The 14,778-nt window shown below is 55.3% G+C and overlaps 1 protein-coding gene across 1 annotated transcript; it reads left to right on the top strand.

Annotated features, from left to right (window-relative positions):
- The first annotated feature begins 3,545 nt into the window (after nt 1–3,545).
- On the top strand, nt 3,546–9,855 carry LOC134055570 (serine/threonine-protein kinase pim-3-like). The gene is made up of 9 exons (XM_062511974.1): nt 3,546–3,613; nt 5,649–5,954; nt 6,057–6,399; nt 6,539–6,589; nt 6,763–7,129; nt 7,773–7,952; nt 8,213–8,310; nt 9,332–9,465; nt 9,801–9,855. Exons 1-9 carry the CDS (start codon nt 3,546–3,548, stop codon nt 9,853–9,855), a joined length of 1,602 nt encoding a protein of 533 aa, XP_062367958.1.
- The last annotated feature ends 4,923 nt before the right edge of the window (nt 9,856–14,778 follow it).

Below are 14,778 nucleotides of genomic sequence, written 5' to 3'. Positions count from 1 at the left end.
ATGTTATTTTGTGCAGCACCGAGTTCATCAGTTATCGGTTTGCGGTCATTTGCATTTACCTTTTCCCCATTTGCCAAAATGTTTGATAGGAACCATTGTTGGGTTCCCAAAGCTGTCAAAGATGACTGCAGTGGTTGCTGTAATTTGGTGACATCTCCAGATGTAGTAGCCAATTTATTCCTCAGTACTTCTGAATCAATGCTACTGAAAATTCCCAATCCTGCTCCCACAACGCCGATTATGTCTCTTGTCATTCGTTTGTTAAAAGGGTTCAGGATAAGCGGTGGTGGAGTAGTAGGTGTCACAATAGTCACATCAAATTCCCCCCATTATTTTGTATTGTTTTTACCACACATGATTTTATGGGAAAACTGTACAGCAATGAAATGGAGCCAACAATTCTGATTTTAAATTTTACAAAGTACAACACGGCCGTGAGGTCTTGTGCCATAACTGTGTACAAGTTTGATGAGGGATTCAGCAATGAATTTATGTGTTATTGTAACCATGAAGCTTTGTCATTTCAATCTTGTTGGTTTAGTTCAAGTAAAATTATACCAACAGTCAGTAAGTATCAGCAGTGTTATCATGGGTTATCTGGTTCTTCATGTCCCTCGGTGCTCTTCTGTGAAAAGTAAACGCAACAGAGTCTGCCATGAAGAGGCAGGAAATTAAAATGATGAAACTATCTAGCATGTGTGAAGCTACCCACCGCATGGCAAAATTCTCTTACCTTGCGATAGTTCAAATTTCTTGCCACCTCTCTCTTTTGACATACTGGAATTCGGTTAACTTCCCAATCATTTTGCTGCCAAAAAGGAAGCCACTCTGTACATCCCTGAAACACAGCATAAGAGTCAGTGTAGATGCAAACAAGAGAGGTATTGTGTACCTCACACTGGAAAACACTCCAGGCAGCCATCAGTTCCCCAACGTGAGCACTGCCTTCTCCCTCAGTAATGATTCATTCATCAGAAGTGTGGAGGGCTACTGCTCTGTGTTTCCACACCTTTCCCTCTGGTTTGGCAGAAGCATCAGTGAACCAAGAATTTGCTGATTGTTCAGAGGAGAAAGGAGGGGCTACTTTAATTGCCGAGGCAGCTTTGTCTTGGCTGCTCCCCAAGCTCTCAGTTTCTTGTATAGCCCAATGTTTTATAGCAACTTCTGTTATTGAGAAGATGTTACAATAATGTTCAATCTGGGCATACCACTTCCTAGCTGAGGATCTATGGGCCACCGCGTCAGGCAGGGGAGCCCCAGTAGTGACCACTACGATCACTTTGAAAGGACCTCTTAATGTAATTGGTCGTTGCCCTACAATTTTCTCCACTTCTATGAGAGCTAAGCTAACCGCAAACAGTCATTTAACCCAGATAGCGTATCTTTATTCAGCATCTTGAAAGCCACGGAACTACAAACAAATAACAGGCCTTGTAGGACCATCAGGGCCTTGTTGCCATATGTGAACTGACAACCCCGAGATGGGGAATCCCCACTCTACCTGGAAAGGGTCTGTGGGGTGAACAGGGCCCAGGGCTTGATGAGCTGTTGCTTCAAAAATCAGCACTTGCAGTGCTTCCTCCTGAGAAAGAGTCCAATCCCATTTCACCCCTTCCCTCAGCAAGTCATAAAGAGGCCTGGCAATTATTGAAAAGTCTGGAATGTGCTTTCTCCAGAACACTAATAATGTCCACATTTTATGGCTCTTGGCAGGACAACGCGAAGGTGAACCTGGTGTCTGCTGAGAAGGGGTTGTATAGGGAGAAAAGGGAATGGGGCCCCCAGAGTGGGTGGAACCATTTTTGGTACATTGCTCTGCTTCTTTCAGTGGGTCCAGAAGTTCTAAAGTTTTAGTGTGTTCCTCTCTTAGAGCACTTTCTAACAACTGTTTCTCATTTTGCAACAAAGAGCACTCATTTTTTCAACAAGGATACTTGTTCCTTTCTTCATTTAGTTGTTCTGGCAAAATTTGAACTCATTTTTGTAGAGAATTTATAATTGTAGTCTCCTCATTTGTTTGCTTGAAGTGATTTTCTAGAGCTGCCCTAAGACAGGCTCCCAAAACAGAACAGAGTACAGTTTTATTTTTGTACAGTTTGAATTTTGACTCCCTTTGCAGAGAACATATTCCATCAATCACATTTTCTAAATTATACCAATTATTTGGTGCCCACTCTTCTCCTCCCTGAGAGGGTCTGGCACTATATATAGCTAATAGAGCAAAAAATGCAGCTTTATTTGTTGCACTGCAATTTTCACTCATTTTATGAAGGGGCAAGTAAAAACCACTGCAGGGAGGTATATCACTTAAGTTACACACACACGCGCACACACACACACACACACACACACACACACACAACTTTTCTCTGTGTTCCCTTTCACTTCCCTGTGTGGGTGAAGAGACCGAAGCTGCTTGGGAGGCACTAGCTTCAGTACAAATCTCTGGTTGTCTCTTTGCTACACCAAGCAGTCAAAAAAACCACAATAAAAACCAACAAAAACAGTCCCGTCTTCCACACCAAGAGATCCTAGAGTGAAATTCTACAGACAGAGCCCTCAAACAAGTGTGGGGGTGCTCTCCACCTAGGCCTGTGCAGTTTGCAGGAAATCTGAACTTGCCCCCCTTGCTTTCTGGACAAGCTCACTCCTTTTGAGGTGACCAGCTAGGTGCGGCTGGAGCAAGATGTCCTTCCCCTATTACAGACTACACACAACCTTGCAGCCCTTCTGTCTGTCATAATCCAGTCCGTGATGCCAATTTAATGTCACGATCCGCCAATCCAGGCGGGGATCGTGATGCTTTGTTTTGATCTTGAGGTGCAAGACACAGAGCAGGGGGACAGCAGTATGCTTCAATATAGCACTTTATTTGATGCTAACAATTCAGTTGTGCGACAGAGGGGAGAGTTTAAGGAAACAAAAGGGGAAAAGAGGGGAAGGGAAATAGCTACCAAGGGATGGGACGGAGTCCTCGTGGTCTTCGGCCAATAGACGTGTCTTCCTTACGTGGGGAGATCTCAAGAGGCTTCTCCAAAGAGTCACCGTTTTACAGTCTTTTCTCAAAGTGAGCGATGTCTGGCCAAGAGGTGGGGAGATTTATGGACCGTTGTGTGCTCACAGAAGCAGGTGCCAATCTGGCTGGGCTAGTGTGGCCTCGAAGAGCAGTGCACCATGACGGCACAGCACAGCACAGCTGCAAACAGTTATTTGGTAAACCTCTACCTCGGCCAGGCCAGAACTGTTCAAAGGCAACCAGGCCAGAAAACTCCTGTCTGGAGCGAGTGGGGTTCACCGGGGTCTTCTTGTGATGGTCGTGAGGCAAATGAGGGAAACTTCGGACCGTCTCTTCCAGATGACAGGAGATGAATTCCCAGAAGTGGCTGTAACGGCCATCTATGGGGTTGGGAGCACTTTGGAGTCTGGGGATGCTTTTGGGGTGTGCCAAATGGGTGCTGCGGGGGCACTTAGAGATCCTGGGAGGTCTGGGGGACACATACGTGACATGTGGTGGGTGGACACTGGGGTTCTGTGAAGCCCAGGGCATGACGGGCGTTGTTGTCCCAGCTCCAACGGGGCTCAACTGGGCCGTGGGGCATGACGGGAGCCACAGGCAAAAACAGAAAAGATGGCGCCGACACCAGGCACCGCCCCCAAAGTGCCAAGACCCAGCACTGATTGGTTGTGTGCAGTGATGGGCGGGAGTCTTGGCAAATGGGAGGCACCAGAGGCAGGAGCCCACTCCATCCCCAGTACAGCCCCGTACAAACCCAGTGCCCCTCCAGGTCATCCCACTACACCCCAGTCCCACCCAATACACCTGGCTTAGTTCCCAGTCCATTCCAGTTCCTCCCCGTATTATCCACAGTAGGCGTCAGTGCCCCCCAGCCATCCCCACAGTGCGCCCTGTGTCCCTAGTTTGTCCCAGTACTTCCAAGTATCAATCCCAGTATGTCCCAGTAGTTTTCAGTGCAACCCCACAGTCCATCCCAGTCCACCCAGATTCCCCCTCAGCATTCCCCATGTTCCCACGTTGACCCACTCCTCCCCAGTATCACTCCCAGTATGTCCCAGCGTTTCCCACAGTGCTCCCAGTGTTCCCCAGTATGTCCCAGTTCTCCCAAATGTTTCCAAGGAAACCTGAACTTCTCACGGTTGCCGTGGCACACAAACCCAGCCGTGGGATCAGTGCAGTGTCCATGGCCCTGTACAGCCCCTGGCAGTGGCCCAGTGCAGGATGCGATGATGATCCACCCGCAGAGCTGGCCCAGGGCAGCTCTGCAGTGCTTTTGGTGGCACCTTGGGCAGGCACACTCCTGAGGACTATGTCTGTTTGCAGTGGAGAAAATTAGGAGTTTTAGATTGTTTAAAAAAATTAAAAAGGGAAAACATTTCTTTCCTGAGCGCAGCCAGTTCTCCAAGCAAAGCAGGTTCCAGATGAGGGAGGACAGACGGGATGGGGCTGGGCAAAGTGGAGCAAGGTTGTCCACACTGGGTCAGACCTCAAGGCACAGCTTCTCTGAGCAGGCCAGACCTGCCGAGGAGAGACCCTGGATCAATATCAACCACACAATGCTCTAATCACCTCTGCTCTAAAATCAGCAGTAATAAAATCCACCCTTTAAAACTCCAATGGATATTTCTCCATAACTGCAGCAGAAAACCTTCCTCATGGACTGCACCAGACCAGAGGGAAATCAAGGCAGAGCCGTGGTTTGTCAGGACTTGCTTGATCCCCGTGAGCCCCGTGGTGCATTTGGTGCTGAGTCCTTGAACCTCAGGGCCTAGGAGGAGATTGCACAAACCCTTCGAGGAGTCCAATTCAGAAGAACCTTTCAGCTGCTGCCCATGCCTGTGCCTTGGGCTGGCCCAGACTCCTTCTGGGGGATGTGTTGCACCTCAGCCCTGCTCTGGGAGAGAAATTCCTTCTCCTTGTTTCCAGTCTGGGCCTCCACAGCTGCCCTTGGTATTAATTGTTTCTTTCTCTGGATATTCTCTGTCAAAAGAGCCATCATCTCTGAAACTGCCCATCAATCCCTCCCAGGGCTCTCCTCTGCTGTCCTCAGTCTCCAGCCCACTGAGCACAGAACTCCTTTCTCCACTCCATTGACCACTATCAAATGGTCATGTGCTTGAGGCCATGGGCACCTGGACAAGAAGGACAGTTCTTTTCCATAGAAAGGAACGTAGGGAGCCCCAGTGTTTCAAAGGCAGGGAAGAGTCGGCCCTCAGGAAGCCAAGGTAACCTACATAGTCCTGGCAGCTTTTGTCTGGGAGCTATCCTTGTATATATCCAGAATTTCAGAGGCAGTATCCCAATCTTGGCCGCCAATGCCTGTGCTTGAACGATGTTTTATTCTCCATGGAAAGAAAAGGCTCAGGGGCTGCCCCCGGGGTGCGCGGGGCTTGGCACAGGGCTGAGAAGGCAACGGAAAAACGGAAAAACGGAAAAACGGCCATGGGGACAAACGGCCCCAGGGCTTCAGTTGCAGTTGCAGCAGCAGCAGCAGCGGCAGCAGCGGCAGCAGCAGCAGCAGCAGCAGCAGCGAATCAAGCGACTTTGTCGACCCTCTGGATCTCCTCTCCCACTCCCGCAGTCCCACAGCCTCTCTCAGTCTCCGTTTCCCGGTGTCTCCCTCCTCTCCCAGTCTCCCTCTCCCCGTTCCGAGCCGGCTCATGCCCCCAGCCCGCCCTCGGCCCCGGGCGGGGCTTCCCCGTCCCCGTCCCCGTCCCCGCCCCCGTCCCCGGCCGTCCTGCCGCGGTCTCTCCTCAGCCCGGCTCTGGCTGTACTGGCAGTGGCGCTGCTGGGCGGGGATCAGTGCCTGGTGCGGCATCGCCTCCCTTTGGCTCCGCCTGTCCCGGCCCCGGCCCCGGCCCCGGCCCCGGCCCCGGCCCCGGCCCCGGCCCCGGCCCCGGCCCCGGCCCCGGCCCCGGCCCCGGCCCCGGCCCCGGCCGCAACGTGGGCTCCGACCTCGGCCTCAACGCGGGGTCCGGCCCCGACCCCGGGCCCGGCCGCAGCCCCAGCCCCAACGTGGATCCCGGTCCCGGTCCCGGCGCCGGCTGCTCCCGGAGCCCGCAGAGCGCACACAGGGCGCGGCCGCTCCCGCCGCCTCCGTTGGGGCTTCCCCGGCCCGAGCTCCGCCGCTCGGCAGCGCGGCCGCTGGCCCCGAGCCGCCGCTGTCGCGTTCCAAAGAGCGAACGCCAGGGGCTGCCCGGCCCGGGACGGCTGAGGGGCGCTCGGGGCCCGTGTCTGGCCCCGGGCCGAGCGCTGACAGCCGCGTCTCGCCGGCAGGGAAGGTGGAGCACGGCATTAAGGAGCGCTACCAGCTCGGTTCGCTGCTGGGGCGCGGCGGCTTCGGCAGCGTCTGGGCGGCGACGCGGCTCTCGGACGGCGCCCCGGTGAGTGGAGGGGCCGGCGGCGGGCGGAGGAGGAGGGGAAGAGCAGGAGGAGGAGGAGGAGGAGGAGGAGGGGTCGGGGAGGGATGGGGCTCGGCAGGGCGGGCGGCGAGCTAAGCCCTCTGCTCCCCTTGGCTTGCAGGTGGCCATCAAAAGGGTGCCACGGAACCGAGTCCGACACTGGGGTGAGCTGGTGAGTGAGCGGGGGTCAGCGGGAGAAGCCGGGGCGTGCTGGGTGGGCATGAGCCGAGGCCCAGCAGGGTGGACAGCGCGTGTGGGGCCAGCAGAGCATCCCGGGCTGGGTGAGGGCTTCCCGAGCCCTGGCACGGCATCAGCCCCGCTGACGGCATCGTGGTCCTCCTGCAGCCCGACGGCACCAGCGCACCAATGGAGATCGTGCTCCTGGACAAGGTGTCCACTGGCTTCCCTGGTGTTGTCCAGCTGCTGGAGTGGCTTGAGCTCCCCAGCGAGATCCTGATGGTGCTGGAGCGCCCGGAGCGGTGTCAGGACCTCCGTCATTTCATTCGGGCACGGGGGTTCCTGTCCGAGGAGGTGGCGCGGCAGCTGTTCCGCCAGGTGCTGGAGGCCGTGCAGCACTGCACCAGCTGCGGAGTCCTGCACAGGGACGTCAAACCGGAGAACATCCTCGTTGACCTGGCCAGCGGGCAGGCAAAACTGATTGATTTTGGCTGTGGCACCTACCTGCAGGACACAGCCTACACTCACTTTGCAGGTGAGCCCACACAGCGCCGTCTTCCCGCTCCCAGCATCTCCTGGCCCAACAGCTCAGGGCCCAGCCTGGCTGTGGGAGCGTGGACTCTCCTTTTTGCTGCCAGTCATGGCACTGAGTCTTCAGCTGAGTTGCTTTCCACTGGGGGCGGCTGGGGGGACAGCTTCCAGCCCTGCTGGCAGCCTTTGCCAGCCGCTGTGCCCAGGACTGGGGCTGGGGCAGCCAGCCTGACAAAAACACCCATGGGTGGGGGTAGTAGGGGAGCAGGGGAGGGGCAGAACCTGCGCACCCGCTGTTTTGGTGTGCAGGTGAGAAAGGGCTTGCACTACTGTGCTCACCTTGTTTGCCTTGGCCTCATAATTGTTTTTTGGGGCAATGCAGGCAGGGAGGATGGAGACATGGATTTCCCCACCACTGAGTGGGTTTTTCCTTGTCATGCTCAGGCCTTGCTAGGGCTTCTGCTGCCCTCTTGCAGCACCAGTGGCTTCTTTTCCAAGCCCAAGTTTGTACACACGTCCCAGGTGCTGGCCAGAGGCAAGGGGTCACACCATGTGCCATTGGTGCAGCCCTAGCATGGCCAAGGATTCTGGGGCCAGGCTCTGGGAGCAGCAGCATTCCCCTGATGAACTCCATCTCTGTCCCATAGGAACACGGTCCTACAGCCCCCCGGAATGGACCCGCTTTGGCTGGTACTATGGCAAGCCAGCTACCATCTGGTCCCTGGGCATCCTGCTGCACCAGATGGTCTGTGGGAAGCACCCTTTCAGGAGGGGCCGGAACATCAGCTGGAACCATCAGCTCTCACTGCCACAACGGCTCTCTCAAGGTGAATCCTCATCTCTGGGCACGGGGGGAATGGGAGGCAGTGCTGGGAGACAGCAGTGGGCTCGTGAGCATCCCGCTCTGGCAGCTGCTGAGCACGTGGCACAGGTCCTGCTCTCCTGCTCTCCTCCAAAACAAAGAACTGATGGGAGGCTTTAGGCCCAGCTCTGAGCACACGCAGCATGGCTTGGGCATGGGAATAATGGGGCAAAGCAGACTGCAGCCTCCTCCAAGTGACCGGTGGTTTCTGCTTTCTCTCTCCAGACTGCCAAGATCTGATCAAAAGGTGTTTATCCATGCTCGACATAGAAAGGCCCTCATTAGAAGACCTGCTTTGTGACCCTTGGATGCAGCAAATTCACCTGACGTAGAAGAAGGGAGAGAGCCACAGGCGCACTTTGATGCAGGGCTCTGGTAAGTTCCAGCTCCACACAGGCCTTGGCAATCAGAAGCAAAGAAGCCCAGACTTTTTTGTCCTGCCTGTGCCACTGCACCCAGGTCATCAGATGGGAACACCCAGCCCTTGGGCTGGAGCTGAGCTGCTCTCTGCCCAGCACTGGTGGCCACCATCTGAGCTGGTTTGGCTTGTCCTGGTTCACTGACAGCTGGGGCCCTGGGCAGAACACTGAGAGCCTGGTCTCCCCCCCAGGGAAGGAGAAGGAGCCCCTGGAGAAGCTGTAGCAGGTGGGGCTGCTGCTGCTGGGGACAGCGAGGATGACATCAAGGATGACAACCTCTTCCTCCACCTGGCCACTGGCAAGCTGAAGATGACAGACTTGGATTCTGGCACCTTCTTCAAAGCCAGGCTCCACACAGCAAATTTACAGATGAGTCCAGACCCAGGGGGATGCTCCCAGATTTGGGCATTGCACAGCCTGCCCAGGAAACAAAGGTTCCCCCTTTGCTGGGGAGGATAAAATTGATTCTTCTGTCGTCTGCCAAGCTGCCTTTTGGCAGGACTGGGGGATGGGCTGGGGTGGGTACGAAATGGGAGTTGGCTCCTGGCCCTGCCAACAGCCCCCAGCACCCACCGTGCCCCAGCTGGGGCTGGGGCAGCCAGCTTGACACAAACAAAGCCCCGTGGTGGGAGCAGAGGTGGGGCTCCAGAATTGTGCTTGGCTGCTTTGCTTTGCAGGCAAGGAAGGGCTTGGGCTGCTCCACTGCCCTTGCTTGCTTTGGGATCACCATAAATAACTTTTGCGGCAGCGCAGGGGGAAAGGGAGAAAGCATGGGCTTCTCTCAGCCATGGGTGGCTTTTTCCCTGGCATGTAGGGTTGGGCCTTCCTCAAGCCCTTGATAGAGATAAGATTTTTTACCATTTCTCTTTTCCCCCCCTTTGCACTGTAAGCTATTTTCATTAATTTGTTGTTTGTTTCTCTAAAGGAAGTGTTCCAGGTGGGGTCCAGTGTGGATCAGGAGGTGCTTGGGACCAGCTGCGGTGTGGACGGGCCGTGCGCTTGGAGAAGGCTGAGGACATCGTTTGGGACCAGCTTTTCTGCCAGCAGCGATGGCATGAGGTGAGTCCCCGTCTTCTTTGCATGGTGGGATAAGAGCTTTTGGGAAATGGCAGCAAACACCGGAGCATCCTGCTGTGGCAGCTGCTGAGGAGGAGGATGTGCCATGGCTGGCTGCAGGCTGGGCACATGTCCTGCCCTCCTGCTCTGCTGCCCAATGAGGGGCAGCAATGATGGGCAGCTTTGGGCACTGCTCTGGGCATGGCCAGCGTGGCCTGGACACCATGGGAGCTGGGACAAGGGTGAGCCTTCAGGAGCCTTCAGCTGACGGGCAATTTCTGGTTTCTCTCCTTGCAGCCGGGCCCTGTGGATGCTGAGGCTGCTCTGGGCTCTGCCAGGGCTCTGCTGCAGCTCAGCACCGGGCCCGAATCAGCCAAAGGAGAAATGGTGTGACCTGCAGCAGAGACTTGCTTGAGCATTTTGGCAACGCAGCTCAAGTTTGCAGAGTGTACACCTCCAAGGGAAAACAAAGTAATCCTGTTCAATACCTTCTGAAATGAAATCCATCTGGAACGACCCCAAATGACATTTTCAGCTTGCACAAGCTGTAGCTCAGCCCTCCTCTGAACAGTTCTCTCCCCCACCTGCCTTTTACTTCACAACTGCTCCCTCCTTTCCCCCACTGAGTTCCCAGCCCATCACAGTCTCCATCACATTGTTGCCTTCCTTGATGCCCCTCACCACGAGGAACACTGATCCCCAGGCTTAGGATCTCATGCTGTCACTGGCTGAAGAGCAGCAATGTCTCAGAGGTCCAGTGAGATTTTAGTGTCATTCAGAGCTGCTCTCCAGCCCTCAGTTCTCCTCACTGCTGAGTTCCCACTCCCTTTTCCTCGTCCTTCCAGCAGGATGAACTCTGTGAATCCCCCTGAGCTTCCCCACTCTTCCCAGCCCACCCATGCACCTCAGTTAGGCTGAAGCTGAAGCTTCTTTGTCTCCTCTGGCACAGCAGTGCAGTCCCCTGTGCAGGGAGCCCCAGCCCCAGAGCACAGCACACAGCAGTGCTGGGCTGGACCAGCTCCCCTCCACCCCTGCCTTGGCTGTCTGTGGCAACTGAATGCTCCCTGTTTGGAGCTGTCATTGCAGGACGGCCCCAGGGCAGAGCCCAGCCGGGCTCCCACTGCATCCCCTGAAGCTTGGGGCAGACACTGGGCCCTGGGCTGAGGTTCGTGGGGAGCACCCAGAGCTGTGGCTTGCAGTCAGTGTTTGCAAGCCTTGTGTTCTCATCTCCTGCAGCCTGTGGGGAAAACAACCTGTGCTGCCAGGCCAGCACTGCCCCTCTGGGCAGGGACAAGGCTGAAGGGCTTTCCCATTTCAGAGCAGCCAGCATTGAGCCTTGGCAGGGCCTGGCAGGGCTGGAGCCAGGTTTGTCTCCCGTCCAGGACTCACTGCTCACCCACCCCCACTGTGCTCACTTACCCATGGACAGAAGGGTCTGTCTATGCCAGGGGCTCTGGGATGTCTCTGTACCCATGGACTGAAGGGTCTCTCTGTGCCAGGGTTTCCATGATGTCTTTGTACCCACGGGTGTAGAATGAACACAGAGACTGAAAAGTGTCAGTCACGTTGCTTTCACACTCCTTCTTTTCTGTACAAGACACATCCATGTACTCCACCATGTATGGCTATATTAAAAGGGTTGGAAAGGATAGAGATTTCCCACCGAGCTCTAACTTTGGCATAACTCACCTTGGAAGCCAGTGGCCGGGGGATTTTTTTCACAACTCTGTGAGTAGGTGTCCAGGAGCTGAAGGGAGCAGCATTTAGAAGCAATTTCATGCCGGATTTCTATGCAGGAAGTGGAGTTGACAACCATCTGCATCTCTGCAGCTGTGCTGGGACTCTCTTCCCTCCACCTCTGCTCACAGGCACTGCCCCTGCAGGGACAGAAAAGGGGGAGGAAGACCTGTCTTGGTCACACAGGGCAGAGCAGGACGCTTTATTGTACCTCAATGCACAGTGATCATGCCTCTTTACTGTCTGCTTAACACAAGCACAGTACCTGCTGATGTAGCAATACTGTGACTAAAGGCATCCCTCTATGGAAAATATTATCAAAAGTTAAGAAAAGTAGAACACACCAAATAGAGTAACAAAAAAGACACTTGGCACAAAGCAGTCTGGGCAGTCTGTAATGAGTTCCATTCTTAAGTTTATACAGACAACAAACAGGCGCTTTATTAATAGTTTCTGGAAAGCACAGAGTTGTTATATTCCTCAGGGCATCCTCAAGCTCAGGCTGTAGAGAAGGGGGGGGACAGTTTTGGAGGCACCACCAAGTAGAGAACCGACAGTGCCAGACCCAGGGATGGGCACCAGGGTGGCACAGGTGACCTTTAGGTTTTGCAGGGCCCAGGCACAGAGCCAGGGCTGAGGTCACACTCTGTGGGCTGAGGCAGAGCCCCAGCCAGAAATCCCCCCCTGACCCAGCAGCTCTGCAGTGGTGGCCACCAGGCCAGCTTGCCAAGGGAGGCTTGTGGCCATGCCCTGCAGGGAGCTGCTGCTGCCAAGGTGCCTTTGGCGTCTCGGGCTCTCCCTGGCACAGGTCCCACCACGGCACTCTGCTCTCGTGCCCAAGCACAAAAAATTCTGTTTAAACAGAAATATGATTAAGAAAATGTTCTTCTTCCACATCCAGACCACGCTCCTGAGGAGCCTCCAACCTTTGCTCAGCCTGGCCACACACTCACCCACTGAAATTGCCCACAGCTGGGCTTCACTCCGTTTCCAAAACACCAAACATCTTGGGGGAGAGCTGAGAGGAATCATGTAAATGTGGGGGACCTCATCGTGGAGCTACCAGTCCCCAGCCTGACTTGCTTGGCTTTAGGATTGGTCTTTTTGTGTCACTGGGTGCAGGGAACGCACAGGGGCAGCAGAGGACAGCCAGACCCTTCCTTGTCCACTGGACATGTGAAAATCCTTATCCCCACTCCTGTCTCTGCAGGCACTGCTGACCTAGTCATCCACAGAGGCAGTCAGGCATTTCTGTCACACAACACCCACCAGCTTTTCAGCCATACAGGGCTGGGGACTAAAAGGACTTATTAGAGATGCACTGAGGGCTGCTGGGCTGGAGTGGGAGGCAGGAGAAAAGAAGAGGGTCCGTGAGAAGACCTACGGGGAGCAATGGGGTGCAGGAGCTGCTGTGCTCCTGCCCAGAAGCACTGGGGTCCTGGCCAAGAGGCACAGCTGGGGCAGGGGCTGCATTCTAGGTCATCCAGGGTGGTCCTGGGGTGACAGGGATCAGAAGGCAACAGGGGCCCTGGAGAAAAGGGTTCCCTGGGAAAATTCCATGGGGCAGGGGTGTTGTCTAGGGTATCAGTAGGGGTGCACTGGGCTGTGCTAGGACAGACTGGGATTGCCTGGAGTATGGTGACCATGTGCAGATAGGGTCTGAAGCCGGCAGAATTCATGATGCCCACAAGCAGGGTTTTCAAGATCTCAGCATTCTCTTAATCTGTCTCCAGAAGCACCAGGAGACCTTGCAGGTCCCTGGGATGTCCCTAGTGCCAGCAAGGGACGAGAGGACCAAAACTGCCCCGCAATTCCTAGAGAGGATGCCCTCCAATCCCCACACCCCACTCACCTCCCAGAGATCATTTTCCATCCCTTGCAGAAGTGCCTGGAAAGGGTAACAAAGGTTTGATGTGGACTGGGCCTTGTGGGACTGTGGGGAACACAGGTGCAGGGATCAGGGTGGAGGGGGAGACAATGGGATGGGAATTGAGGGCCTCCAAGGATGATCAAAGACACTGAAGTGGGGTGACCTGAAGAGCCCAAAGGACTGGGCTGAGGGTAGGGAAGGGGCCCTGTTGGATGCTGGGGAGAGGAAAGGAATTCCAAAGGAATTCCACTGTAGGGACACAGGATTGCAAGGAAGTGGCTTGATGGAGACAGAAAAAACAGCATGGATGAGGGGAAAACCAACAGGACTGGAAGATGGTTTGGGAGTAGGCAAGGAGTCCAGGAATGGCATCAGGAGAGCCCTGCGTGGCCAGGGAGAAAGGCAAAGCAGTGAGGGGGAAAAGGGAGGAAATGGAATTGGGAATGATCAGTGGGAGGGCATTAGAGCAATACAACAAAGAGGAAAACGTGGTGAGGAGATGTCTGAGAGGGCCAAAAGGATTGGATGGGAGGCTACAGGGCAAGATCATGATATCAGGCCTCACCTTGGCCTGTAGTGAGGGACACAACAGGATAGAGAAGAGCAGGGTCACACTGAGCACCGTCACCTTCATCTTCCTCTTGCACTTGGCAGCGCTCCCTGAGGCTGCACCAGGGCAGGAGCACCTTCATCCCTGCCGGGGCTCCTCCCTGCCCCCTCCCCAACAGCCCCCAGGCTAAAGCCTAGCTTGGTACTGACCCCAGCACTGGCTGGGAGCCCAGCACTGGCACAGACTCCATCCCACCTGCTGCACAGATCCAGCCCCTCCCCTGGCATCTCTCCAACTTCCTGCATGGGGCAATGGCCCTGCAAGGGCCTGAGTGCCTCTGGGGGCCAAAGGGTTGGGAATGGAGCCAATGGCAAGCGTATCCCTACTCCAACACAATCCATCCTTCAACAGTGCCCCAGAGCCAGGTCCCTGCATCTCCCAGTGCTCCTCCCCTCCTGGAGATTTCCCTGCAGGACACTCTAGAGCTGACCCCAGCCCCAAATATGGCATGTGGGAGGGGAGAACATGGGGTCATGGGCAATAGGATCAGCCACATAGCTGGGATCTTCAGGCAATGGGGAATGGTGATCACCTGCAGATAAGGCTGAGGCTTCAGGGATTGCTCAGTTGTAGCACTTCCCACGTCCACAGCATCCCATTTCCCAACCCTGCAGGCTCCAAACTGGTGCAGTCTCCAGCTCCAGAGCAGAGTCCAGAGGGGAATATCTCCCACCCTGCCCCTCACTCTGTCACACCTGCAGCCCCTTTGCCCTCTCAGAGCACCTGGTCCCTCTCTGCACAGCTGCCCCACACACCGAGTCCCAGGGACCCCATCCTCAACAGGGCTCCAACACCACCACTGGCCCAGGCTGGGAGCTGACCACCACTCCCCAAGGGCCCCGTCCCCACAGAGGGTCTCTGCAATGCCCTGGCCAGTGGAACACCAGGACAGTATAAATCCAGACACACACATACACGCGCACACACGGCTATAGGTTTGTCTGAAGGGTTTTGTTGATTATTCAAGAGAAATGTCGCTGGGCTCAAGAGAAAACAGGGGAGTCATTCAGGGATGATCATCTCCTGATGCCTCCGGAGCAGGCTGGACATGGATGTCACCAACTCTTGCAATCCTAAAGCACGGACACCAGAGGGTGAC

Source organism: Cinclus cinclus, chromosome 33, assembly GCF_963662255.1.
Source record: "Cinclus cinclus chromosome 33, bCinCin1.1, whole genome shotgun sequence".
In the NCBI taxonomy this organism is placed as follows: Eukaryota; Metazoa; Chordata; class Aves; order Passeriformes; family Cinclidae; genus Cinclus; species Cinclus cinclus.
The sequence above is the reverse complement of the archived record's forward strand: the minus strand, read 5'-3'. Positions and strand labels throughout refer to the sequence as shown.

Coding starts and splice junctions, on each gene's coding strand:
- LOC134055570 (XM_062511974.1), top strand. CDS start 3,546: ATGACGGGCGTTGTTGTCCCAGCTCCAACGGGGCTCAACTGGGCCGTG. Junction 5,955..6,056: donor CCCCGGCCCCGGCCCCGGCC/GCAACGTGGGCT, acceptor CCGGTCCCGGCG/CCGGCTGCTCCCGGAGCCCG. Junction 7,953..8,212: donor GCCACAACGGCTCTCTCAAG/GTGAATCCTCAT, acceptor TTCTCTCTCCAG/ACTGCCAAGATCTGATCAAA.